This window comes from Salarias fasciatus, chromosome 1 (assembly GCF_902148845.1).
Source record: "Salarias fasciatus chromosome 1, fSalaFa1.1, whole genome shotgun sequence".
Classification (NCBI taxonomy): Eukaryota; Metazoa; Chordata; class Actinopteri; order Blenniiformes; family Blenniidae; genus Salarias; species Salarias fasciatus.
The window spans coordinates 29,321,454-29,348,261 of NC_043745.1; the positions used below are offsets into that span (position 1 = coordinate 29,321,454).

A 26,808-nucleotide genomic window follows, 5' to 3' on the forward strand; every position below is an offset into this window, starting at 1 on the left:
GCACAGATCATTAACAGCGCAAATGTTTGTTTGGGCAACACACTGATTTATGGGCACTGCATAGCTATTTAATGAGTAGCTTCAAGGATTTGTGCATGGACAGGGAGGAGAGGAAAGGAATCTGGCTGTGCTGAGCCATCCAGAGAATTAATGTGGGCCAGTAATTGTGTTGAGGTCACACAGTACGCACTTCCTCTCAAACACCAACAAATGCACACACACACACACACACACACACACACACACACACACACACACACACACACAACGACACATCCCTCAGTCTCCTTTTCAGTCTGTGCACTTTAACGTTTCCTCTCCTCACAACATGGGTTGTTTGGGATCAGCAGCACACAGATCGCTCCAGCTGTTCAAGCTGTCCTGTTGATAAGGAAACGCCAAGTGGCTCTGAGTTTTGGAGCAGCTGTGCAGCAGTGGAGTGGAAGGGGTGGGAACACTTGAAGTTGTAATTACAGAAAATGATGTTGTAGATTTTATAACCATGTATTTATATTTTATAGGACAGTGTTCAGGTTGCCAGGTCGTGGAGAAAAATAAAAGAAATGACTGGAGTTTTGCTGTGCAGCACACAGACCCTAAAGTAGAGCTGTTTGGGATTCCTACTGAAAATCCAGAATAAGATTTTATAAAAATTACCACAACAGTATTATTGAAGTTAAGATTATTTTCACACAGGTGAAGGTGAATGGGAAACATTTGTCAAGGAATTTGCTTACTTGTAACTGTTGTTAATACCACGCAGTCATTTTGTAAATGGGGAAAGATTATTTCAAGAATTTCTGTTCAACTTATCACAATAAATGATTAGCAATCACAACAGTATTCAAAATCTACTCCACATTCACTGTTTTGAGTCATTTGAGAAAACATGTTGGCCCACACTGGGAATGCTTAGTGTTTCTTTTGGGATGATTTATATTTTGTTCTGAGGAAAAATGTGAAAAAGTCCTCTTGATCTTGCTTTCTGTTAAATTGCATGATCTCTGCTGTCTAACGTATTTAATTAGGAAAAAAGAACCTAAAATATTTTCTTTGTGAATTTAATTTCATGCACATTTAAATGTGGAGAAAAACGATCCTTTAAAAGGAACCCCCTCTGGACTGATATATTAATAATCCTCATGTGGTCTTTTATCCTGCTGACAATTACGTTTCATAAAACAAATATCTGAATTGTTCGGACTACTTGGATTTGGATTTGCGCATTTTCTTTTGTAAGAAAATAAAATTGGCTTGAAGCTCCTGACATTTTGAAGCATTTAATAAAGAAATCAGGTCATGTGGGTTTTAGGGAAGTTGGATGAAGTTTGATGACAAACTCAATCCCAGATCCAGAGCCAGAAATTGATAACCTGAAGCAATGATGTGATCGATCACATGGCAAGGTTGTGGTACTGTGTGTGTGTGTGTGTGTGTGTGTGTGTGTGTGTGTGTGTGTGAGCTCAGACACCCCCCTGCCCTCCCCCTTCTCCTCCTCCAGCAGCGCACAATGGTCCAAGTCTCCCTCCGTCGGTCCCGCTGCTCTTGCTGAGCGACTCCAAACAGTCTCGGATAAAACACTCAAAAAGAAGCTCGTGAGGGGAGACCCGTGAAGACCGCCGCTGTGGTTCTGCAGCAGGATTCTCCTTCCATAGGTTTCGTTTGACTCTCCACTGGACTTCTCAGGTCCTCTTTTGAGGGGGTTTTCCTCGGTTCCCCGGCGGACTGGTCACCTGCAGACTGCGGACCATGCGCTCCCGGGCTGCGCGCCCCCGGTAAGTCACCGCTCTGTCCGTGCGCAAAGGAAAGGCGTTGAGCAACTTTTTTTCTTTTCTTTTTTTTTTTTTTAAGGGCGATGCTTCACAAACACATTTAAATGCTTTAGTGAATCAGTATGATTCATCCACCCATCCATCGTCTCTACCGCTTCATCCAGCTCAGGGTGGAAGGTCCGAGCTGATAACCCACGTTAATGAACTGCAGGTGGAAAACCCAGCACACACAGGAAGAACATGCAAACGCCACAGAGCCCTAAGAATAACTGAATTGCTCTTGATGAACTTCATTGAAGTAATAAGCATGCTTTCTCCAAACTATAAAATCTAAATTAACTTTGTATGTTACAATAGTGACAATACACAAACTGTTTAGGCAGTTTGACATCGACTCTTCTTGACAGTATTGTTTTGTATTTTTTGTAATCATATGAGGAGGGTGTGTTTTTAAAGATACAAAACAACGGCTTGTTTCACTTTATTTGCCAAGAAAGTCTCTCCTCACTGCAGCAAATTTGTTATTCAGCCATTTTTGCATGCTTGAACCAAATCCCAGAGGCCACTTGAGGAATTTTCCATAGTCTAGTAAGGCCTGATCTTTGCCCTGTTTGTCGTAACTTCAGCATTGAAAATAGTGAAATTGTGTAGCTGCCAAATTCCAGCTCCGATAGAAAAAAACTGTCCCTCCGCTCTCATGCATGTAATTATAAGTTCGTGATGCTTCCGTTAGGAATGAGGATGTTTGATGACGACTTGCAGACATCCGGTGACATGGAGTCATGTCTTTTTAAGATATATTGAATCCCATACAGTCATGGTTTTGTTTTAGTAAAGTCATCTACTTGCTGTCCTCCTTTCTCCAGGTTTGCCTCCCTCGTCTTTCTTCTTTTCCTTCAACCTGTTTTCTGCTCTTCTCGACCTCAATGGATGCTCCAGCGGGTCCCGGTGGTCCTCCCCCAGCAGACGGAGGTCCGACCAGCCCCCCACTTCCTGTCTCCGGCCCGTTTGGACGTCAACTCTTCCTGTGACCCAGAATGCCACAAGAAAGCTCCCCGTCCAAGCTACTGGGACCTGCGGCAGCATCTGGCCTACGAGACGCTCCACTCGGACGGTCAACTCACCGAGACCGCCATCGGGATCTACGGCTACAACCCCGGCTCTGACACCAGTTCAGCCTACTCCTCTCCTGGGTCTTCTGGTAAACCTCAACGATCGCATGTCAGAAGAAAGCGACAGATCTTTGGCCATGATGGGCGTTTCAGCATTGCTGGGCAGAATTTCCTGCTCCAGTATCCGTTTTCGGTGGCAGTCAAACTGTCCACAGGGTGTTCTGGAACGCTGGTGGGAGACCGCCACGTTCTCACGGCAGCTCATTGTGTCCACGATGGTAAAAACTACGTGAAAGGAGCCCAGAGACTCCGGGTTGGCTTTTTGAAGCCAAAGCAACGAGACACCCAACCTTCCCACTTCCTTCTGTCTAACTTCACCAACCACGTTGAAGGAGGCCCGGGCCTCTACGCCCCACCGACCAACGACAAGATGAAGTTCCAGTGGATCAGAGCCAAACGCACCCATGTTCCCAAAGGGTGGATTAAAGGCAATGCCAACGAGATCGGAATGGACTATGACTACGCTTTGCTGGAACTCAAGAAACCCCACAAACGCCGCCATATGAAGTTGGGGGTCAGCCCTCCTGCTCAGAGACTGCCTGGTCGGCGGGTCCACTTCTCGGGATATGATAACGATCGTCCAGGGCAGCTGGTGTATCGGTTTTGTCCGGCTGGCGAGGAAACTTCAGACCTGCTGTACCAGCACTGCGACGCTCAGCCCGGGGCCAGTGGCTCAGGAGTCTACGCCCGGATGTGGGATGGGCGGCGGCAGCGCTGGGAGCGGAAGGTGATCGGCGTGTTTTCTGGGCACCAGTGGGTAGAGCGACAAGGGGCGTCTCAGGAATTTAATGTCGCTGTGAGAATCACGCCTCTTAAATATGCTCAGATCTGCTATTGGATTAAAGGAAACTTTGTGGACTGCAGAGAAGGGTGAAGGAAAATGAGACGAGCAAGGACCAAATGGAGTGAAGCTACCAAATGAGGCCCTCCTCCTCTGGAGTTCACCCCACATCTCATAGCACTGACATTCATGTAAATCTCAGCATTGTGTTTGTTGTCACTGTTCACACACACCACTACCAGTACAATAACAGCATAGCAGATGCTGACCCCGCAGTGACACTAAATTATGTGAACATCCTCCTTTAGTTTCCATTATACATCTACAGTTCAGCTCTGGAAATATGGAAAGTTTATCTTGTGGAAACATTTATCCCAATAAACAAGTTGTCTTTGAGCAGTTTGGAACAGAAACGGGAACTAATGAAGGACTGAGAAAACAGTTTCTCCAAAACATTATACTCCTCTTTTTTTGAGCTCATACTAAAGATTGCACTGTCAAAACTTTTTCTACTGAGAGTTACTTTTGTGTGGATGAATGTAGAAGCCAGCTACCAAAGACGTCATCTGTCTCTTTACAAACTTTCATGTATCTCTGTTCAGTGGTCGTCGACAAGCACGATGATTTATAGGAACAATAAAAGACAGTTTTGGAGGATTAATCGACTAGATATTGAGGCTGATGGTCTAAACAGACCCTTGACGTGGTTGCATCTTGTTCATGAACTCTTTCTTCGATGTTGATCTTTATTGCTTGGCGCCATCTGGTGGCCTCAGAAAACACTGCAGCGTATACATGGAGCATGAAGCCAATTTAGTCTGGGCTTCTTACATCAGCACTTTTACTTCCTCTTACTTGTGACATTTTTGGAAATGGATATTGTGTTGAACTTAATGAAATATATTCTTTGAAATAAGCAACGGTGTCCAATATTTCTTCTTAGTCTACTCAAGCATAAAACACACAATATTGGTTTAAACATTTTCTTTATTTCAGATGCCTAAAACAATATTACGAAATGCTGGGTGGGTGGGTGGGAGTGGGTGAACTCCGTATAAAGCCGATATTTGAGGACCAGCGCCTACGACTTGTCCAGCAACAACGCACTGAACATCAGGTTCAACCAGGAGACTGATATGGCACAATTTAAAGAACCAAAAGAATCTGCTCATTTCTAGTGAATGAGTCAAAAATATCCAGCACATATTGAATTTTTTTCCCGCTGTTTAATCCATTTGTCTTGGGCTTGAGGACAACGAGGTTACACTCCAACCGCGCCAAGTGATAAATTCAAAATATTTCAAAATCTTTTTGTTTTGCCTTCATCTTTTATTCAACTGGTCCAACCAAACCAAAGAAAGCAGAGAGAAAAAAATTCGTTCAAGCAAAGGCGAGTGAGAACTGCTTCAGAAAAAGGCTTATTGAACCCTTGAAATGTATTATTTCTGCGATACGATCTATTCAGCCTTTCAAAATTGTTGTTTTCAGGATTGGCTCCAATCAAAAGCTTGTCAAAGTAACTGAGGCCACTTGGAAAAGGGACGGAGCGTCTTCCAAGAGACGTGTAACCATTTACAGGTGGTCTGATTCAACTGCTTTGGGACGCCTCCAACCTGGACAAATGATAACATGCATAGAAATAAATCAAAGACTCGTTTTGACGACGACAACGGTTCAAGTGAACAAAACAGTTGAGTTGCAGTATCTGCTACATTCAAATGGGGAAAAAGAAAAACCGAACATAAGCAGCAAACAGTTCGCTCTCGGTCCAAGTGTGCATACAAACTGGCACATTTGTGGCGTTTTAAGTTGAGTTCCTCAACTTGTGTGATCCAGACGCGTACACCGGTTTCATTCAAAGGAGTTTAATCCTCTAAGACTCGATTTGAAAACGGAAGGAGTCAATAAAAACCACAACAGCACAGGAAATATTTGTAAATCTGTGAATACTTGACAGTCATAACATTTATCCTTAATACTGCCCAAAGTTATGCACCGGCTGCATCGCAGAGCCACTGGCGGAACCAGAGTTCCTGAGGCAACTTCATAGCTGAACATGTGTTTTTGAAGAGCAACCAAATGAAAAGGCAACAAAATGCAAGGCAACCTGTTTGTAACACAATTTTGGTAACTGAGAACACATGAACTGGTGATGAAGCTACACATTTCCAAGGTGCCGACTCCTCCTGATGTTTCCACTCATAACCCGGAGAAATGTCAAACCTGAACATCATCTTTTAAATTAATGAACACATGATGTACTTGGTACAAGAGGATCCCTGGGACATAAAAGAAAAATGGATTTGTTTATATATATGCATTCAATTCACAGAGAAAATTGCATGGTTTGCCATAACCTTTTGTGCCGTTACAGTTTAAAGAGTGTGAATGACCTCTTGCAGCAAAGCTTAGTAACACCCCATGTAAAATCAAGAGATCAAATGACCTGTGATTGTTTGCTTTTATGCAGATAGATCAAATATTTGAAGTGTTCTGGTATGAGGTACTTCATCGTGAATGCTTCATGTGTAGCGGATGACCCGGCAAAAGCAGGCAGGTTATGAAAAATGTTTGGGATGCAACACCACGGAATTAATCACCTTTAGGGGTAAATAAAAAAACCCACCAAACACCACCGGCTAGAATAATTTCAGAATTTATACGAGTTTCCAATGGGGGATTGCGCCATTAGATTACTCTCTGAAGCCAAAACACTGCCTCAAGAAAAAAACATCAATCTCGGTACACAGAGCGAATGAGATGCTGCCTTGATGGGTCAATTTGATTAGATGTGTGTGACGGAGAAATAACAACTCCAGTCCAAACTGTGGTGGGTCTGCAACTCCCATGACTCATTTAAATTTATGTTTTTGCAAGTGGAGACTGACGGTTGGCCCTGGAAAAAGAACAGCTTCAGTCTAATATCTAAGAGACTCTGATCTGGCTTCATGTTGGGAGTTCGATCATGTTCAGTTCTTTACCCTACTGAAATCTAAACCTATGGAAGGAAGCTCATGTCGGAGACAAAAACAGTTACTATAAAGCTGTGGACACTTAAAACTACAAACCACACGGAGAACTGAAAACAGGGAGGACCAAACCATTAATTACACAGATCTAGTATTTCAACACAAGGGGTATCTTGCAGCTACTTTGGCGACGTGCCACCAACATTTCATTAAAGGAACATTAAGTAACTGGTCACTGTCTGCATTTGAATGAAAATGATAGGTGTCCCCCATACAAGCACGCTTCATGAGATTCAAACCCTTCAAATGTATCATCCACTGATATGGCAGAGTCTTCAAGTTAATCACAAACGGGTCTGGAACAGCTGTAATTCTGCATTTGCACACTGCTGTGTCAATGGTGTGTTCAACCCCTTTCTGCTTCTTGAAACGAGTTCTTGAGTTTGACCAAAGTGGTGAATGGCAGACTAAACGCTGAAGGATGAAAACAAGTACATAGTATTCTCGAAGATAATGCGGCGAGTAGGCACCATGCAACATTCTCTGCAGTCGGCAAATTGAAATGCATCAAGTGTTTCCCTAAATCCACTTTAAGAAAATCCCTCAACTTTTAGTTTTCTGGTCTGGCAAGTTCAAATTTATTCAGCCAAACGAAGCCGCAACAGCTCATGAAATCTGTATATTTGCGCTCTGGTTTGTTTCAGTTAAACACAACTACACATGAACTCGCCACCTTTGAAAGATGTTGCCAGACAAACTGCTTCAGTCTGTGTTCTTATTAAAAGCTGACCAGCTTAGAACAAGAACAAACATTTCGTCACAAACCGTTTCAGTGACAAAAGGGTTGGTGTTAATTACAGCTGAAGCAATGACGGAATCCTGCCAGCACAAAGAGCGACTGGTTCCAGGTTCAAGGCTTCAACAAAAAAAAACAAAAAAACAAAAAAAAGGGACAATCAGGATCTCAGGCACGCCTCCACTGTGCTGCTCGTCTGGTTCGACTGCCTGTCAGAGGGCAGGTCCTCGCTGCGATTGGCCGCCTGCACCTAAAATATCTTTGGTGAAAGTCACTCCCCGGCATTCCCCCGTCTTCCCTGCTGCCAAGCAACAACATAACACAACATCATGCTAATGTCGCCGGCGTGGTAATGCCCGGTGTAACTTGAAATAGTATACAAAATAAAAAAATTTCTTTTAAATAGGTATATATAAACATTGCATTAAAAATAGAACCGTATCAAAACAATTATGAGTTCACAGTCTGTCCCTTAACCTCCGAGCGATCTTCCACTTTACTCCCACAATCTCCCTTCCACATCCAGAGTCCGTAGGCGAGGGCCCGCTGAGCGGAGCCTTCACTGCGACTTCAGCCCCAAACTGTTGGAGGGCAGAGGATAGGAATAGGCTTTCCCGAGCACGATGCGGTCTCTGAGTAGTTTGAAGAGAACGTAATAGTTGCAGAAAAGAATAAGGCCCAGGGACAACGTGTGGTTCCAGCGCTCGGAGCGCAACAGAGAGTATAACTGGTACAAAACGACGCTGGACTCGATCCAGATCAGCAGGTTGAGGATCCGCAATGGCTTGTGGAACAGGAACTGGAAGAAAGAAAAAAAAAAGAGAGCGGGGAAGACCACAAAATAAAATTAAGTAGCACCAACTGGGAGCACGAAAAAGTCAGTAAGGAAAACACACCAGCACAACATGATGAAAGCCCCGTGGGTGCAGCCAAAAACCGCTAAAGGAGAAGGAACTCTGCAGTGTTTGCATGTTCTCCCAGAGCAGATTAAGTGTTATGGTTTCCATCCATAGACAGAAAACATGTCTTTCAGGCTAACTGACTGAGTGAGTGTCTGTTTGCCCTCTGATAACCTGCTGACCTGTCCGGAGTGCTTCCTCATCTCACCCATGACCAGCTGGATTCAGCTCAGGCGGCACACATGAAGCAAGATAAAAGACTGATGGGTGGACCTAACTTCTAAGATGATGCAGTGCTAATAAAACATCAGGTCATGCTGACGCCCCCACCCATCCTGCTCAGCATCTGAGAACACTATTGATGCTTTAACTGGAGCAAATTCTCCCGACGCAGAGGAGCTTCAACCTTTTTCTCCAGTTTACATTCGAATAAAAACTGTCCAGTATGACAATGCACCACTCCTGCAGCTGGCAACACATACAGCAATGTATTTTGATGGCATTCTCACCAAACTACCCCCATAAAACATAAAAGGAAAAAAAAAAATTAATATTCAATGTCACAGCGGCGTAATCAGATCAACTTCCACCACAATCCCCATCTTGATGAATTCTCTCAAGTTTCTTTAACTTCTGAAATTTACAACAAGGTCAAAAGGGTGGTCAGTAATTGATTTCGGTCTGATTGCCGCCAGTCTTTGTAGCATCATAAAAAAGCCAAGATGACCAGCCACAAGTTACTGCACTTCACATGTGATGACCCAGATGGCTGCAGTGTGTGGTTATATTTAGAAACTGGCAACGCGGCTTGAGGGCCAGATGTGTGCCGACAACAGTTGCAGCAGCAGCCCACAAAACAGGAACACAAATGCAACGCGATTCAATAGAAGAGCAGCTCTGTATGAAAAGGTGTAATATCTGTCTGTTAGGAAAAGCCGTTTCCATTTCAGGTCGTCCCTTCAGGGGTTGCTAACGTGGATCGTCTGCCTCTATCTCAACATGTTCTCCTGCTCCCTCTACTGTTAGACCAAACATTTAAACATCCTGATTCACTACACCCATCAACTCTTTTCCTCTGGATATTTATAAATTAATCACCTCTCCTCTGCACATGTCCACACCATCCGACCAACACACCAACCTGGCCTTGCTGGATTTATGTTCTAGCTGTTCAAACTTGTAACCTGTTCATGAATATTCCTATGAAAACCAATTAAACCAATGCAAAGCCCAACAGCAGTCATTTCTATTAAAAGTGAGGCGGTGAAATTTCCACACTGAAGCAACCGCAGTGAATAAATTCATAAATTCTTTTTTTTTTTTTTTTGACTGAATGGAATTGCATGGGTGTATTTTTCCTGATTGTCAGAATCAGTGTCAATCTTTTATGAGTTTTGTCAACAAAGACAACAAAGAAATACTCACATAAAATCTGGCATGGGAAACATCAGAGGGAAGAGCAACATTATAGGGTCCGACTGCTTTATACAGACATCGGCTGTGTCGTACCAACACCCCTTGAGGCCAGACGGTGCTTTCCGACCACCTGCAAGGTGAAAACATACAAGTTATACACCGAGGCCGATTTAAATGCGTGAATCCGCAGTGATGAGAGCACTGAAGAGCACTCACACATGCTGAGGAGCGTTGCTGTACGAGCCGTGCTCGAGCTTCTGCCAGCGGCCCAGGTGAGCCGCCGAGCGATGGAGCAGGTCGCAGTAGCCCGGGGGGAGGAGCTGGCTCATCAGCATCACAAACGCGTTGATCCACACCATGATCAGGTGCTCGCATGACCAGCGCATGTCGTAGTACTGCGTGCTCTGGTGACGAAAAAAAAAAAAAAAAAAAAGGCACAAAATGAGCAGGAGGAGGGCGAGGAACTGGATTAATTCAACATCAGGATGCAAAATGAGGCCCGGAAGCCTGTAGATACTAACCTTGACAAAGCAGAGAGGCAGGAAGGCGACGTAGTAGGCGCTGAACAGCGAGTTGAAGAGCACCTCCTTGATTCGCCGGTTGAAGTCGCTCTTCAGCTCCTCCACCTCGGCTCGAATCAGCTCTGGCGTGTGCGAGTGCGTGTGTGGCGGGCAGGTGTGAGTGGGCATGTGTGGAGGGCTGGAAAACTGCTCTCTGAGGTTCTCTCGCAACAGGTAAAGGAAGTCCCGCGGCCGGAAGAAGGGGCTCTCTGCCAGGTCGGTCTGCTGGTGGTCAGCCGGGTAATCGCATTCAGCGGCAGCCGCTTGGCCTTTCCCGCCTTCTTGATGGAAGCAGCAGAGCGGGACATACACACCGAACCTGGCGTGGAGCGTGGAGGGCGGTGGGGGAGCAAGAAGAACAAATGAATTAAAGTATTGTTTGGTGTGAAAAAGATGCACATGCAACTTTACAAACTACGTTTTGCTGACGGTCAGGTGTTACTGTGACAGTTGCACCAGGCCTAGTCTTGTGGTTGAGTGTCTTTTTAACACTTTAGCAGGAAAATACACTTGTGGAAGTCACACCTCGTCAAACTCTTGACATATGTGTAAAATACTGCTGCACTTTAGACTCCATGACCGAGCAGCCACCCCTAAGAAACCCCACAACTGACATAAAGGGCTGTTTAAACTCTAGTTTGCTGAGGTTAAAAATCTATGAAATTAGGTTTTTGTGTCCAAGACACTTTCTTCACCATGCAGGAACAAAACTGCATTTAATTCTAGTTTTATCCTGCGGTTAGAGTTTACAGCAGGTCTAAATGCTTCTGCTTGAACCCGGCCTTCAGAAGGGGAGCGACAGCAAACACTCACGGGTATCCCAGGAAGAGGAGGTTGAGCACAGAGTGGTTCTTGCAGAGGTTGACGAGCGTCCAGCAGAGCACCCAGCCGCACAGGGTCAGCAGGCTGAGCCGGGCTGCAATCAAAACCACGTAGCGGAACAGCGATCCGCCGCTGCTCTGAGACACCTGCAGGAGGCGGGCAGGAGGATCAGTCACAGCCGCCACAGACTGATTGTCACCGTGATGAATGCTCTGTCCTCGCAGGGGCTACACGCATAACGATCTGTTAGATGCCTTCAATAAAGAGATGAGCGCATTTACCTCAGACACAATAGTCCAAACCAGCCTCCGGGCCAACATAACTGTGATGAATATAGCAATGTGGTAGTCCATTAGATGGAAGTTCTGCAGTGAAAAGAAGTGGGAAAGAAACTATTAGAACTTCAGAGTTTCATTATAAATGAGTGTCATTAGAAGGTTGAAACATAAATTGGGATTTGACTCTGCAGCGGCGAAACAAACGGTTCAAGTTTCAATCGGTTTATCAACAAAAACTTGATATATTTTGACGACGCTTGAGGCTCAGACTACTCTGGAGGGAAGGAAGAAAAAGAGAAAAGGAAAAATAAAGCTGCTGGTAGAGCAGCAGTCCCAAAGTTTGGAAGAAAAAAAAATCACATACAAACATAGCAAAACTCATTAACTAGAAAAAAAAAAATGCATATTTGTTACTGCATGTCCTATTTCAGGAATACAAGCACAACAAACAATCCAAACGTTTTTAAGAAGTCAGGAAGAAAAAAAAACGAAGAGCAAAAACACTTCCTGTCCTCTGAAACGCTCACAAATCTCTTCTCAGTGCCATTCATGCTGAACATTCCTTCTTGGTCGTGGCCGAGTTGTGAGGATCGACAGTGCGGAAGCATGTTGTTAATGTTTGATCAACAAAAGGATGTTTTGACAATCTGATTGAGCTGCAACCAGTTTTCACCACACCTGCTGTTCGTACAACAACTGATGGAAGGACAAATTAAAATAAAATGTGCAAAGTCATCAGCTCGGCTGGCCCTGCATTCCCGCTGCCCTCGAACCCCCGACGGCTGCAGTGAAGCCAGGTGAAAGCGGCTGGTGTCTTTGTGAGCTCTTACCAGCGAGGTAGAGGCAGCAGGGTGGCTGTATGGGTACCACCACACTGTCCGGTAGATGTTGATGTACTGGACAAACAAGGCCACCAGCAGGTAAAGAAAGAGCAGGAACTCGAACAGCAGGCTGCTGTCCAACGGCAGCTCGGGGATCCGGGAGTGACGGACCGGCTCGGGAGTAATGAGGGCGGAGATGGGCGGAGCGGACAGGCCCACTGAGTTACTGCTCCTGGAGGAAGAAGCAAAGAAAACTTTAAAGTAAACAGATAAATCAAGGTTCAAACCTCACAACTGCAGCAAATATTATGGACTGAAAATGGAAAAAAAGTTTTTATTTGTTTTTTGTCTTAAATACAGGCAGATCTTAAACAACAAGAAAGATCCAAAGACATGATAGCATCCATAACATTCAATATCTAAATAAGCCGTCCAAACTGTTGGAGGGGTGAAGCATAATGAACACATAATGAGAATGTGCAGACCTGAGTGGAAGAATCAATCCTGTAGCAGAATTTGCAAAATGTGAATTGAGCTATAAAGATTTTTCACCAAGTCTTTGCTGTGTTTTGGTGTTACTTTCCAAAGTTTGAACAGAACATTTGACAGTTTAACCTTTACCAATGTGTTTACCTATACAAGAGGCGTTCAGGTACAGTGTTGAGAGCAGGTAACCTGCTCTGTGCCCAATACTTTATGAGTACAATATGTGATCAATAATAAAAAATTAATGTTGAAAAATTAGGTGATTGCTTACATATGAAAAATTGTGAATTGAGCATTAAAAGTTGATCTTAAGGCAAAATCCAATTAACAATTTGAGTGAGGGAAAACAGTCAGCAGCAGCTTTTATACTGTGTTTTGTTAAATTCTTTAACCGGATCATTGTGTGACAAATATATTTCAGTTTAGAGGGATAGGATTCACCAAATGCCAGCTCGATCTTACCCCAGCTGGAAGCTGCAGACACATGGAGGACAATAAACACACATAATATTGGATTTTATTCTCAGTCAGTGTACCTGTTTCTGAGGCCTGCGCCATTACCAAGGCTCCCTCCAACCAGAGTCTGCAGGGACGGCAGAGCGCAGCGACTCAGCTGCTGTCTGCTGGGACCCCTGCGACCCCCTGGCATGGTCGCCGGTTACCGTGGCGGTCACCACGGACGGCGCCCACCAAGCAAAAGCCACTGGGATTCCTCCCCTTCTTCTCAATAAGCCACCATGTACAGCCGGACCGCTGTGGAACAAATCAACATGGGAGAACAATGTTCATACGGAAATTTAAACAGGTAACAGAGACGTGTGGAGAATATTCAAGTGGAGCAGAGAATCAATAAACCTGAGGACTAATCAACAGCACTCTGCCACAAAGTGATGGGCAATTAGCATAATTCTACCCTGCAGTGTTTAAACTGTGAATATATTAAGTAAACAGCAGTGAAGGTGATTAGGAAAGGATTATTCCAACATGCCACAGATGCACCAGTTTTTAATGAGCCCTCGATTTCATATTCCATAACTAATTTCATGACCTGATGAATTTTAATAATCAATATTAATCTCGTCTTATTCACTGTATAAAAGGGCCGCACAGATGGTTCATATATATTGATTCCATACAGGCCATTTTAAGGTCACCATCTAATCTCACATGTTTCTGGGTATGCTTCACGCACAGGAACACCATGCAAATTCCACACAGAAAGGCCAGGCTCGGTAACAATTCACAGTCTCCCACAAGTGTACGTTTCAACCTTTGGATTATGTTTTGCATAACTTTTCTGTCAATCCGTTACAGAATGAGGACTGCGCTCAGCAGCTTGCCTCACAGTGAGAATGTCCCCAGTCTGATTCCGAGCTCCGGGACCTGTGCACTTTGTGTGTTCCCTCTGTGTAAGCGGTTGCAATCTGCTTCCCCCCAAAGTCTAAATAAATACAGGTTAATAGGTAACTCAACGTTTCCTGTAGATGTGAAAGTGTGTGTGTGTGTGTGTGTGTGTGTGTGTGTGTGTGTGTGTGTGCGCGCGCTCTCAGTGACGCACTGGGTGCACCCCGTCTCAGCCCACAGCCAGCTGGTTCACCTCAGCTCCCCCGTGACTTTCGGTTTGATAAAGAGCGATAGAAGATGAACAGACACAAGCACAGACATGCATGAAACATTGCAAACCAGAATGGAGAAGTAGTCGCAATCTTTGCCGCTCAGGGGTAGACCTTCTCAAATACTTTGAACTACAGCCTCTCGAATTACAACACCTCACTGACACTAAAACCAAAGTTAACTTTTCTGAAGTTAAATTCTGAATAGTTCAACTACAGAGTTGTTGTAGTTGTGGGGTTGGGGGGGAAAAAAAACTGCAGTACGACTTGATTTCACATCAGAAAAATATTTAAGTGCTCCTTGATCTGAGAATCATACCGAAATCTTCCTGCTGGCAATACTCCTGGCTACTGTCAACCTACAGCTTCATGCGGGTATCAGTCACTGTGCACCAGCTCAACAGGCTGCTGCTTGCACTTCCTGTAGAAGAACAATAGCCTGGAGGAGTTCTTAACAGAATTCAGAGGTGTCAAAAAGAGCAAATAACTGCAGAGTAAGGCTCCATAACAGCTCATAATAGACACAAACATATTCAAAAAGAGTGAAAATAGAGCAGCAATCATGGGAACATGTCCTCATCATCAACAAGTATATTGCTGCAGAATTGGTGTCTTTTCTAAAATGCTGATAGTGGAGTTTTTATACTTTTTACACGTGTGTAAACAACGGCATTAGCCATGTCTCCTCCCTTTCACATAAGTGAATCGGCACAAAAAGCATTCGTAAAATGGCATTAATTATTGCGTCAATAATTACTTCTGAGTTTCTCTGGTCAGGACATGAAACTCCTGCTGAATGACGACATCTGAAAGGTAACAAACAGCTAACTCAGACATGATGACATGGTTGGTCATGGTTAAGATCTTTGTTCTAAAACCTGGGAGAGCTGTTCTTTTTCTTCCTGCTGTTGATGTATTTTAGGTCAAAGGATAGTGTAGTTTTACAAAACAGACCGTTTTGTATCATTAGACTAAAGGTTTAGTGTTAGCACAAAACCAAAAACATCATTTCAGTGAAGATATGACATTTTCTAAATGTGATAAATCTTGTTTTTTCCCCCTTTCCTTTCTTCTGTTCAACAATGTCAAAATCCTTCAACTATATCCAAATGGGTTAAAAAAAAAACAAAAACAAAAAAAACCTCTTGCTACAGTAACAGGTACCTCATGCAACATCAACATAAAAGTTTCATAACTCTAAAATACAATGAGTCAAAATATATTCTGCTTATCAACAGTTAGTTTGAAAACTCCATTTCAAGTGAGGACAGTTTCAGTTTCTCTCCTCGAGTAAAAAGCCAAAAAGTTTCCTGAGCATCTGGTCATAGAAAACCCCTATTCTGCATGTTAAAGGTATTTAACTTGTCAGGCACGCATGATTTAAATAAGGTGTGCGAATAGAGAATTATTACCAAATTCATATCAAACTTCAAATTTTTGTTACAAAAGTTCTAGTATTTGAGGGTAAAATCATTGATGTCTTCACTCTCAGTTTCAAACAGAGTTAATTCAATAGATGTGAGAGATTATGGAAATGCTTTATTAATTTCAAGTTCGCACACATTCAGTTGCACTCAGGTGCAAATACATGTGAAAGTATTTGATAAAAAAAAAATGTTTTTTTTGTTGCTGCCAATATGACACATTAAAACATTAAGCTTACAGACTTTACAGGAAAAAAAACCCATCCATCCATCTGCTTTACCCTTTCATCATACCCAACTTAGTGAGTGTCTATGAGCTGAAGTATTCCAGGAAAATGATCAAATTTAAAGAGAAGTCCTGGTGGAGGAGCCTCACTCTACAGCACGTTTCAGATGTGGACCTGCAGCAACACAACTGGATCTTATGGATGTGACAGCGCCACAGAAACCTGATAAAGAGCCACTCACTGTAATCAAGTGTGTGGAAGAAGGAAGACATAAACCGAATTGTAAAAATGTGATTTTGTTTCAATGTTTAAGATTACTTTTTTTTTCTTTGCTCATACATACTGTGAACATGTATGAGCAACATGTTAACAACATTGCTCATACATCTTAATTGGATTCTTATATGTCACTATTCCTGTACGCCCTTTCTGGATGTGCATTACAGTACATCAAAGACCCATTATCGCTCCTCTTTCCATGTTGGTGACCTGAGGTGTCTAATGAGGCTCCACTCACTGTCCCACAGTCCAGGATGATCGGTTCTGTTTGTGCTCAACACTTGTTGAAGCAGGTAAAGAAACAGTTGAGATTCATTTTATCATAGCAGGTACTCTTTACCTATGTCCATTGGCTTTTATGCACACACTGGCTTTAAGTACTTTGTTACATTATATTGTGAAAGTACTACATAAAAAACTTTATGATTATGATAAATCTAGCTTGGACATAACTAATATCTACTCCATCAATGAAGACACGTGAACAGGACCTGTTATCAAATCATACATGGTCCTCTCCTTCATCAGGTCTGTAGCTGTAACTGTAAATGAAAGTGAGACTTAACTCAAAGTAGCAGTTAACATCCAGCCTACAGGAGATGGAAATACTGAAATCGCAGCATCACCAGACAGCTTGTAACCGCAGTTTTAGCCATTTCTAGTGCTGACTTTTTTCCCAACAAAAACAGAGAAAGGGGAAGAGAAGTTATGCCACATGTAACACAAACACGCCACACTCGAGAGGAAAGTGAAAACAGGAACTGCGGGATGGAGAAATGATCTGCAATTGGTGGGACTGCAGGATGGTGTCGTTTTGTAAAGGTACAACACGTTTCAGCGTTTTAAACGAGGGGAGTTGAGGTTTAGTGTGTGTTTGTTGAACTCTTTTGTTGGAATTCTCGAGGATCATTTAGTTTGGAGATGGTTTAGGGGCAGAGACTTGCTAAGACATGCACATAAGCTCTCTGTCTGAATCATGACATCTGGCAGCGCTGTCATTTCTACACTGCGGAAACTTAGGAGCTCACTTCGAGGGGGTGGAAGGAGAAGGGCTTTGACACCCGCAACGATGTAAGAACGAACCTCGGGGAGTTTAAAAAGCAATTTAAAGCCGTCATTACTCACACAACATCGACAACATGCGGGGGGCTGAACTGGACGAGGATGCATCAGTCAGTTGTGTGACGAGTCCCAACAGCAGCCAGCATTTTCTCCGCCTTTCAGCTTCAATATCCCGGACCGCACCGGTGTGGCGACGAGCGACGAGCCTGCGGGGTCGCTTTCCTTCCGACGGCGACCATAAAACAACCCCAAAAAGTTAGCCGCGGGGCTGGAGGAGCAACAGTGTAAATTCGCAGCACAGAGACCGACGTGGCAGACCCGCACCTCCTCTTCGTTACGTCATCGGCGCGCGACGGTAACTCAACGTCCCGCACAGTCGCAGTTTGGACTGAAGTTCACAGCAAACTTTATATTCCTCAAGCTCAGTAAAACAACAGCTGACCCACTGCAGCTCATCACAAAACCATTTGTTCTGAAGTTCACAATAATATTTATGTTTATCAGAATTATAATATATATATATATATATATATATATATATATATATATATATATATATATATATATATATATATATATATATATATATATATATATATATATATATAATGAGCCTGTGGAGTTCATTATTAGTTTGTTCTGAACTTCAAAATTAACTGTTTATCAGACTTCAAAGTAATAATAGTAGTAAAAAAAAACTTTAAATGATACTACAACCAAAATAATCTCTGACGTTAATATTAATAAACTGCCCATATCACAATCTAATTAACATATTATGTGAAATATCTACATAATTTGCTCCCCATCATATATAAAAAAAAAATGGAGATATACAGTACTGGGTATCAATCTTATCTCACAGACGTGTCCAGGTTCAAGCATGGACTTGGGGACATGCCTGAGCAGAATTTACATATGTGTTACCTGCCCATGCATGGGTTTTCTCATGATACTCTGGATATTCGTCTATCTGTCCATCCATCTATCCAACCATCACTGCAGAACAACCGCAAACATAAACATACAGTAAAGATTCATGGCAGGGCTGTTCTGGTAGAGCATAATGGATTGTACAGGTGTTACGCTTGAAGTGATTGGTACTGTATACCAAAGACAAAATTAAACAAATTAATGGAATGTTGAATGTGTATGTTCTCCCTATGTGTGTGGGGGTCTCCTCCAGGTGCTCCTGTTTTCTCAGACCCCTAACAACATACATGTGACATTACTTAGTGGCCCTAATTCACCATTAGGCGTGAATATAAGTGTGGGTGGTTGACTGTCTCAATGTGTTCGCCCCATGATGGACCCATCCAGGGTGTACCCTGCCATCACCCATAGATAGCTGGGGCTGGCTCAAGCACTACACAACCCTACTCAGGATAAAGTGGTTAAAAAAAAACAAAGCAAAAAAAAAAGATGACTGGATAATATGCTTTCTTAGGGTTTATGCTGTACTTTTACCCTCTGTCAGCTAGAGAGGCCATAACCACTACATCTATAACCTGGGGAAAGAAGGTATAGAAGACCGGAAAATAAAATCTCTCACCCACACCATTGCAAAAAAAAATCTCATTTTATTAGCTCAACTAATAAAACATGTATTGATCACTTCATTTTCATCTTTAATCCAAATGCAAGATCAAATATATTTTGATTATGCCAAACTAATGGTATGAACCTAATGCAATACTCTGTGCTTGTGTGTTGAATTTAGACCAACGCTCCTGAATTAAAGACCTTATGTGATATTAGTGTTCAATCAAACCTCACATGGCATTGTGTCAAACAGCATCCTTCAGTGAGTTAAATGGGGAAAAGCAGCGTTATTAAACCCAAAAGATCAAAAGTTTATTCACAATCATTTCAATAAACAAATAGACTGCACTGCTTAGAAAAGCGCGATGAGGGTAGTTTCAGGAAGAGTGCACAAAAAAAGCAAAACAGAACATATTTTAAATTCTGACTATAAAAACTCACGGTCTGCCACAATCTTGACATTTCTTCATTTATTTCGTCAAGACTATGGAAAATGTATTTTCAAATAGTTTATGGATATAAATAAGCACTTCTTAATACATTGTTTCTATACCTATAAGATACCTTTTATCATATTTTAACAGCAGTTACTAGTTCACTGTTTTTCCATTACAATACAGACAAAAAAAAATCCAATAAAGCCCCTTAAAAGCATCCAGGATATTAAAAAAAAAAAACAACAAAAAAACAAATAAAATAAACAAGATATTTACAGAAGAGATCATTAAAAAAATAAACACCAAAATAAGCATTCACATAGCCTAAGTCCAATTTCATATATCTCTAAGGGTTTATAAATTTGAGGCTATTAATAAGAACTCAAATTTATTTAAGGAATGTCATTTCTTCTGCACTTCATTATGATTTTATAGCTTGAAAGCTCAACTGCATCACAGCTAAATGAAGATTCAAGTGAAAACTTCAGGCCTGATTACAGATCAATGTAACTTCACTGCATATATTCTTTTGGGATATTTTCTTGGCACTGACACACCACCAGAGGGGACTATTACCCCAAAATCTGTTCAGTAGTCACAGTAAGGACCTCTTTAACTGTTGTCATTTTAAAGGTACCTTTTGGTTCAATTATTAAGTATTTCCCCAACCACCTCCACAACTTGTAACAGAAGATTCATTCATATGTCTCAAACTTTCACTTTCACATTTGTTGAGTCTTTTGCCAAGCTTTCCAATTTGTTTTTAGACACCAAAGGCATTGTGCAATGATCCCTTCATCAGATGGCTTTTTAGAAAAGGTTTACCAGTAGCCCAATAACAAGGCTAGTGAGGTGTGGATGTTTTCTGTAACAGAGGTCACAGGAAGTTTCACAACTGGAGGATTCAGATGACGATGCTGGTGCCACTGCGAGAACTCTTGCCCTGAGAGAGACACACTAACTTTAGATTCACTTCAGTTGAAATCAAAGTTTTTGCTTAAATGAGTGAGGCTATGAGAGTTATGGATTGGTTATGGTGTACAGGTGCCAAAGGTGTGGTTGTGTATCTTAACAAGCTAAAGCAGAGACTGTCTTACAGAGTAGCGTTCGTTCCTCCTCTGTCCTGGCTTCTGTCCAGGCTCGTATTCGGTGTAGCTGGGAGGCTTGTCACCCCACCCACCACCTCCTCTCCTTCCGCCTCCACCTCTCCTACTGCTGACATCCTCATCGGAACTCCACGAACCTCCCCTTGAATGTCGTGACGCCGGTGGCGAGTAGTTTCCTCTGGATCTACTGTCGAACAAGTCATCCCTGGACCGGGACCGGGGGCGGTCCATGCCTCCCCTCGCCCCGCTGTAACTTCGTGCATCCAACGAATCCTGGCTGTAGCTGCGGGAAAACCCTGTGGGCTTGGTGGGAGCGGGATGACGTCTCCCTCCAGATCCCCGCGGGTCGTGTCGGCTGAACCCGCTGCGCCCACTCTCACTGGAGCTCGGGGGGCGCGTCTTTGGGGGAGGAGGTGGAAATCTGCTTCCCTGTTGCTCTCGTATCGGTGGGAGCGTGATGATGCGCCGCTCTGTCGGGCCATCATCCAGAGCAGAGATCATGCTGGGAGGGCCAGGGGAGAATGGCACACTGACTGGCATGTGCTGGGCAGGAGGGGGGAACTGCTGCATGTGTGGAGGTGGGGGTGGCTGGGACTGATCAGAAGAAAACAGCAGAGGAGCCATTCATGAACAACTGAAAACTGAAAATAAAAAAAACTTCTGAGAGGTAACAACATATCAGAGAGCTTCAGTTCAACACAGAATGCTAAATACTGATGTAGCACTTGTAAAATTCTGCACGTCACAATTCAAAAATAACTACAAATGTCAGGTTAAAAAATAATATGACAGCCTTAAATAAACATTTTCTTCCTTAGAAGTATTAATTTAAAATCAATTTATGTTTATGGAATAAATATTTTAAGCTTCAGGATTAAGATGACTCAGCTTTTTTTCTTATGTGAAGCGTCAACAATTTGTCTTTTTTTTATGTTAAAGTATTCTTCAAACGCAGTTAAATTATCTTATAGGGTTTGAACAGTTGATCAAAAATTGTGAAAATGGCCAACATTCGCAACTCCATGACAAACTAACTTTATTATTTTCTCACAGAGTAGTACCGACTGTACATAAACCAGAGTTTGTGCCCAGTCACTCCCTTTAACTAAAAAAATTTAGAAATTGTAATTGTAATAGCAAACTGACTAAATCAACTTGTGCATCTGAGCAAAAGTAAAAAAAAAAAAAAAAAAAAAAAAAATCCCACGATGTGCCATTTAATAAGTTGCACTTTGAAAGGAAACAGGAATTAAATCATTGTTGTTGTAAATGAATCTCTCTTTTATTCACCCACTTCTGTACTGTGGATAACTGTTGCTGTTGGTGGCATTGATCGACTGACGGTAACTCTGAATTGTGCTCAGTGATAAAAGTAGCAAAGTGGGGAATAAAAGTAAAAAGTCATGAGAAAATAAATACTTACTTGCATTCCATTAAAAAAGTTTCCCTCTGGCAAAAACCTGACTCCAAGCATACCACAAGTGGATTTTCAGGCTGTGGCAATAATGGAGCCCATCCCTTAACCAAAGCAGCACCACTGGGAAAAACAGACACCATGCCTCCAAGCACATGCTGAAGTTCTGAACTAAACAGAACGTCTGTAGCTACGGTTAATCTGCGTATTATGTTCCATCCTCTGTCCGTCACTCAATTCGTACAGCAGCTTGCCTTTCAACTGCCAAGGTCACAGGTTGATTCCCTGGAGCAAGACACTCAAATTGCTCTCAATGGAGAAGTGCCTTGCCTGGCAGTAGCCGCCATCGGCGAGTGTGTGTGAATCAAATTAAAAATATAAAGTGCTTTGGGATGACTGAAGGACTTCAATCCATCCAAAATTTCACATAAAATAAAAACGAGAAACCATACCTGCAGCAGAGGACTGGCCATGTCCATCCCTTTCACCTGACTCTCCAGGTAGTCAAGCATGTGAGTGTTGTTGGATGGAGGATGGTAGCCATTGACGCTGGGAGCGGGCATGCTGTACGCTGACGACTGAGGTGGGGGGAGGGGCATTGGCTTTAGAGGCATGCTCTTCCCTGAAACAGATCCTAAACACAGGAACGAGATTCACTTTTGATAACACGTATAAAGCTGATGAGTCTGCAGTCAGCCGAGTCTTTGAAGTATGTAATGCGTACGCTGTTTTTGTGTCTGAGTACCTGCATAGAGCATCGGGTTTTGGGAAGAGGCGGTCATTGGCGCATATAATGGCTGTCCTCCTACCCAGGGGCTCATGGCCCTCTGAGCCTCCTTCATCATGCGATGCTGCATCACCACTGAAAAATGAAAACATGTCTCATCACGGAACGGTCTTCTGAGAGTGTAAAGGCTCTTCATCCCTAACTAGTAAAAACTGTTGGTTAGGGATCTAACTTAACAACAGAGAAACATGTATAATACTAAAACTCAAAGCTAATTATTCAGACGGATAAACAAGGTTTAGTATTTAAAGAATGAGCCACAATCTTCTGTATTGACCCTGTAATATATAACTAAGTACGCAGATGTTTTCAAACTTGTATGTTTATTATATGAGTTTTCCAAATTATTTCTTTATTTTGTTTGGTTTACTCTATTTTGTTACATATCTCATTCATTTTTCAATTTGTACCAGCCAATCTACCAACCACTGTGGCAAAATCTCATGAGCAGCCAAACAAATCAACAAAAGGCACAAACATGAGCAGCAGGGGATCTTTTTGCATCAGTTTCATTTTTCTTTTTGCGAAGGTGTAAAATACCTCATAAACTGTACATGCAATCTCATTCAATATGAACACCAGCCCTCCACATGATACTGATTTGGCTGTAGGAGGATCTGAGCAGAACTGTCTCCGGTACATACATTTTTCAGGGCAACAGCACTTCTGCGGACAGCAGGGACAGCGAACGTAGCAGCAGCATATCTGAGGGCAGCACTGGCAGCAGCAGACACACAAGAGGATAATCAGGAGGAGGGCACCCAGGATGATGCCCAACACTGTTAACCAATCTGTAAAGAGACAGAGAGAAAAAAAACAGAGGTTGGAAAACCTGCAGTACAACACAGCAGAGGCTGCATATGATCCATTCTGTGTTTCGCTCCTGTTTCTTACGATAGACGATGAGTTTAACTTCTTTGTCAGAGTCTCCGGTGGTGTCTCCTGCAGCGTCGACGTCACAAAAATACACGCCGTTGTCCCACCACATTACCTCATTGATCACCAGGTCCGCACCTGTACAAACACACAAAACCAGACCGCATGAGCATTGTTCACGATTGTCTTTACTTTAAACAGTCCAACTGGATTCGCTACTGTGCTTTAGCACAGTAGTCCCTGAAAGCGCGCAAGCGTCTGGCTTGGTCTGCCGCGGCTTCCGTAGTTCAGGGTGCGTGCGCAGACGTGCACCGCGTAAGTACGATATAGCACTGTTTACGCTCTAAAAATGTACTAAATGATCTCGTTTTGAATTAATTATGGACGTTACCCGCTCAGGACACTTGGATAACAGCGGACGAGCAGTATAAAGGAAAATAGGCACGTTTTGTGGACTTTATGGACCTTTTTCTTTCAGGCTCTATCGGTTCTATCCCTGTTATATGGAAGTTTGTTGACAACGAAAATCCCCCCGGATCTCCGGCTGCATTTGAGACGTCAAAAAAGTGCTCCAGAGTGTTGCTCAGCATGAAGCTGAGTAGAAAATGAGGCCAAATCCTTGTTTGGGTGAAATATTCCTTTAAATTTAGCCCTGAGAACTTTACAGACAAAATATCTGAATATATACGGGGTTATATTATTTTGATCTTCATATCACATTAAACAAGTCTACAGGACTGCTTTCTTTGACCTGTGAAATTTCATTAAAATCAGGAACATGTTGGCTCAGAGCGACGCTGAGAAATTATTCCAAGCATTTGCCACTTCTATTGTAATATACAAATAACTTTAAAAAGTTCCCAACTGATGGAAAAAGCTGCAGAAAGGCAAGAATAGGAGGTTCACATCTCCTCAACATTGACTTCCTGTGAAATCTAGTAAAGAATTTAAAAGTTCTTGTTTTCACATAATGAAGCTTCTACCAGCCAGGATCCATTAAAGAGTTGTTAGTCTCATAAAATTCCAGTGAAGCTGATGCAGGTTTAGACTGCTTGCAAACAACACTAAGCTTATCATCTCACTTTTCTCTCTCTAAACATCCATATATCCACTAATATTCACTTTGTTCCTTCTCTTTCTGTACTTTCCTACAGGATCTCAGACAGGTGAAGTATGAAATCCCAATCTGAGTCCCCTGTCTTCATCAAATCTGTCAAATTGTTTTCTTGGTCTTCTCCATCTTGTCGTTTTCTCTCTCACCATCGTCTAACCCAGGTCAGAACACCTGAGAAGCTCAGTCTGGTTCTGCAGAAGTTTCTTCTTGATAGAAGTGAATTTTCATTTTAAACTATCACCTCTGCTTGTTCATGTTTTTCTTTGTAAAAGTGCCATGAAGGGATGACTAGGATGTAAGTGCCGCAATATAAACACAAATATATTTTGCAAATAATTTATTATTTTTTTTAATGTTATTATAGAATTACTTTCCTGAATTTTATTGCTTGGTGTGTAAAATGTTTTAGGGAAACAATTCTTATTTCACTAAAATTCAAACACAAAAACACACTTAAAACAATGGTCTGCGAAAATCACAAAATACTGCTGATTACATTTGATCTGCTGATTACATTTGATCATTAATTATTGAATATTGTTAGCAAATAAAGTGTTTCTTTACTTCAGCGAGGTACTGAGTTGATTAACTGTACATTTTAGCTCTGGTATGATGGAAAATAAAAATGTGTGACTTTAAAAAAATAGTCTTTTCTTTGAAACACATGTTGGTGGCACTCACTGTTTTGGATGGTGATCTTGCGTTCGCGGTACTCTGGTCCCAGCGTGGGCTCACTGCTCCCCCTTTTCTGAATAACGGTGCGAATTGTCCGCTGACGATCTGGACAGTCGTTTGATGGGTCCTGTCCCAACTGCAGGGCAGACTGGTATGCTGTACAACAAGCACATGTTTATTACATTATGCATTATTCATCGGATTTTCACTGTGTAATATATAGATTTTTTTAATGATTGTTTGTATCCAAACAACTAAGAGTCACACTGCATTCCATGAGAGCTGTGCCGTTTAGTTTTGAAACTACCTCCATAAAAACAATGTCAATAGATCTTTATCACACGTGTGCTGTGTTTTACCTGTGGTGTAGTATTCCAGCACAGGATCCTTGCAGAAGGACTTGAACCTCCAGGTGACAATGACATCTTGGAGGTTTGCAGAGGTGGAGAAGTCACAGCGGAGAATCACCGAGCCGAACAGCGCCGTGCTGCGCACCTGCTGAGGGACAGTCACCTGAAGACACACCGACACTGTGAAGATACAAAGGTCACACACAGAATGATGAGCTGACGTACGTAGGAGGTTCATATATTCTTACAGATTCAAGAAATGTGTCAGGAATTTAGAGGAAACACTATTATCAATGACCAGGAAGCAAAAAAGTGTGGGATGAATGACACAGTGTGTGTGTGTGTGTGTGTGTGTGTCTGTGTGTGTTTGTTTGAAGACTTCCTATAACTTACTGAAAAGTGGTAGAACAAGAAAAACAGGTGACACAGACAAAGACATGGCAGATGGTTTACTGTGAAACTACCAACCACACTTTGAAAGGGTGGAATGAAACTGCCTCAGTTCATATAGAAAGGATGGAAAATGTTATTTAATTCCCCTGGATAAAGATATTCTAAAAGCAAGGCATGTAAAAGACACCAGGCAAGTTCAACATCATTAAAGAGAAAGAGGAATTTATTTCATTTGAAAAAAAAATCGAAAGAAAACTCTCGTATATCTGACAGGTTGAAATAATAAAGCACAATTTTTTTTTCTTTATGGAAGTATTTCAAATTCTGTTTCTGATAAGCAAACAGTCACGTGATCGATACTTTGGCTTCAGCTAGTTTCAACCGCAATTTGAACAAACATTGCCAACTTTTTTGAGAGAAAAGCAACATTCAGAAACTGTCACAAGACGTCAAGAGGCCAGTATGTAAACGAAAAGCAAATTACCTCTGAGAAACGACAGCAGGAGCAGCGCCTCGTGGAGTCTCCGCATGATGACCGGACGCTCGCGACAACACCGACAGCCGAATCCACACAGCACCAAGAGGACAACAAACCGACAAACAAACAAATCCGCAGACTGTGCTGTGAGGTGAAACTAGGCCGGACAACTCGTGGTTTCGCTCTGTGTGTTCAGCAGGACCGACTCATCCCTGCGGTTGACACCTGAGTCTGAGCTGAGAGCTCATCTGTGGCCACG

General features: G+C 42.5%; 3 protein-coding genes across 3 annotated transcripts; 1 reads left to right on the forward strand and 2 right to left on the reverse strand.

Annotated features, from left to right (window-relative positions):
* Positions 1-1,527: 1,527 nt before the first annotated feature.
* On the forward strand, positions 1,528-3,859 carry LOC115394102 (serine protease 23). The gene is made up of 2 exons (XM_030099280.1): positions 1,528-1,775; positions 2,639-3,859. Exons 1-2 carry the CDS (start codon positions 1,750-1,752, stop codon positions 3,816-3,818), a joined length of 1,206 nt encoding a protein of 401 aa, XP_029955140.1. The 5' UTR covers positions 1,528-1,749; the 3' UTR covers positions 3,819-3,859.
* Positions 3,860-5,527: 1,668 nt separating this feature from the next.
* Positions 5,528-17,692, reverse strand: tmem39a (transmembrane protein 39A). The gene is made up of 9 exons (XM_030096588.1): positions 17,441-17,692; positions 13,309-13,525; positions 12,296-12,518; positions 11,469-11,552; positions 11,179-11,333; positions 10,327-10,684; positions 10,022-10,209; positions 9,815-9,935; positions 5,528-8,289 (listed from the first exon to the last, which is right to left on the reverse strand). The coding sequence occupies exons 2-9, from the start codon at positions 13,419-13,421 to the stop codon at positions 8,050-8,052; spliced, it is 1,482 nt and encodes a 493-aa protein (XP_029952448.1). The 5' UTR covers positions 13,422-13,525; positions 17,441-17,692; the 3' UTR covers positions 5,528-8,049.
* A 1,242-nt stretch (positions 17,693-18,934) lies between these two features.
* On the reverse strand, positions 18,935-26,601 carry ildr1a (immunoglobulin-like domain containing receptor 1a). Its single transcript, XM_030098942.1, has 9 exons — positions 26,556-26,601; positions 25,688-25,858; positions 25,335-25,484; positions 23,558-23,677; positions 23,308-23,454; positions 22,622-22,738; positions 22,329-22,510; positions 20,454-21,056; positions 18,935-20,299 (listed from the first exon to the last, which is right to left on the reverse strand). The coding sequence occupies exons 1-9, from the start codon at positions 26,599-26,601 to the stop codon at positions 20,261-20,263; spliced, it is 1,575 nt and encodes a 524-aa protein (XP_029954802.1). The 3' UTR covers positions 18,935-20,260.
* Positions 26,602-26,808: the final 207 nt, after the last annotated feature.

Coding starts and splice junctions, on each gene's coding strand:
- ildr1a (XM_030098942.1), bottom strand. CDS start 26,601: ATGCGGAGACTCCACGAGGCGCTGCTCCTGCTGTCGTTTCTCAGAG. Junction 25,485..25,687: donor GCTGGAATACTACACCACAG/GTAAAACACAGC, acceptor CTTGTTGTACAG/CATACCAGTCTGCCCTGCAG. Junction 23,678..25,334: donor CAAGATCACCATCCAAAACA/GTGAGTGCCACC, acceptor GTGTTTGTACAG/GTGCGGACCTGGTGATCAAT.
- tmem39a (XM_030096588.1), bottom strand. CDS start 13,421: ATGCCAGGGGGTCGCAGGGGTCCCAGCAGACAGCAGCTGAGTCGCTGC. Junction 9,936..10,021: donor AGCAACGCTCCTCAGCATGT/GTGAGTGCTCTT, acceptor TTCACCTTGCAG/GTGGTCGGAAAGCACCGTCT. Junction 8,290..9,814: donor TTTCCCATGCCAGATTTTAT/GTGAGTATTTCT, acceptor TCTTTCTTCCAG/TTCCTGTTCCACAAGCCATT.
- LOC115394102 (XM_030099280.1), top strand. CDS start 1,750: ATGCGCTCCCGGGCTGCGCGCCCCCG. Junction 1,776..2,638: donor TCCCGGGCTGCGCGCCCCCG/GTAAGTCACCGC, acceptor TCCTTTCTCCAG/GTTTGCCTCCCTCGTCTTTC.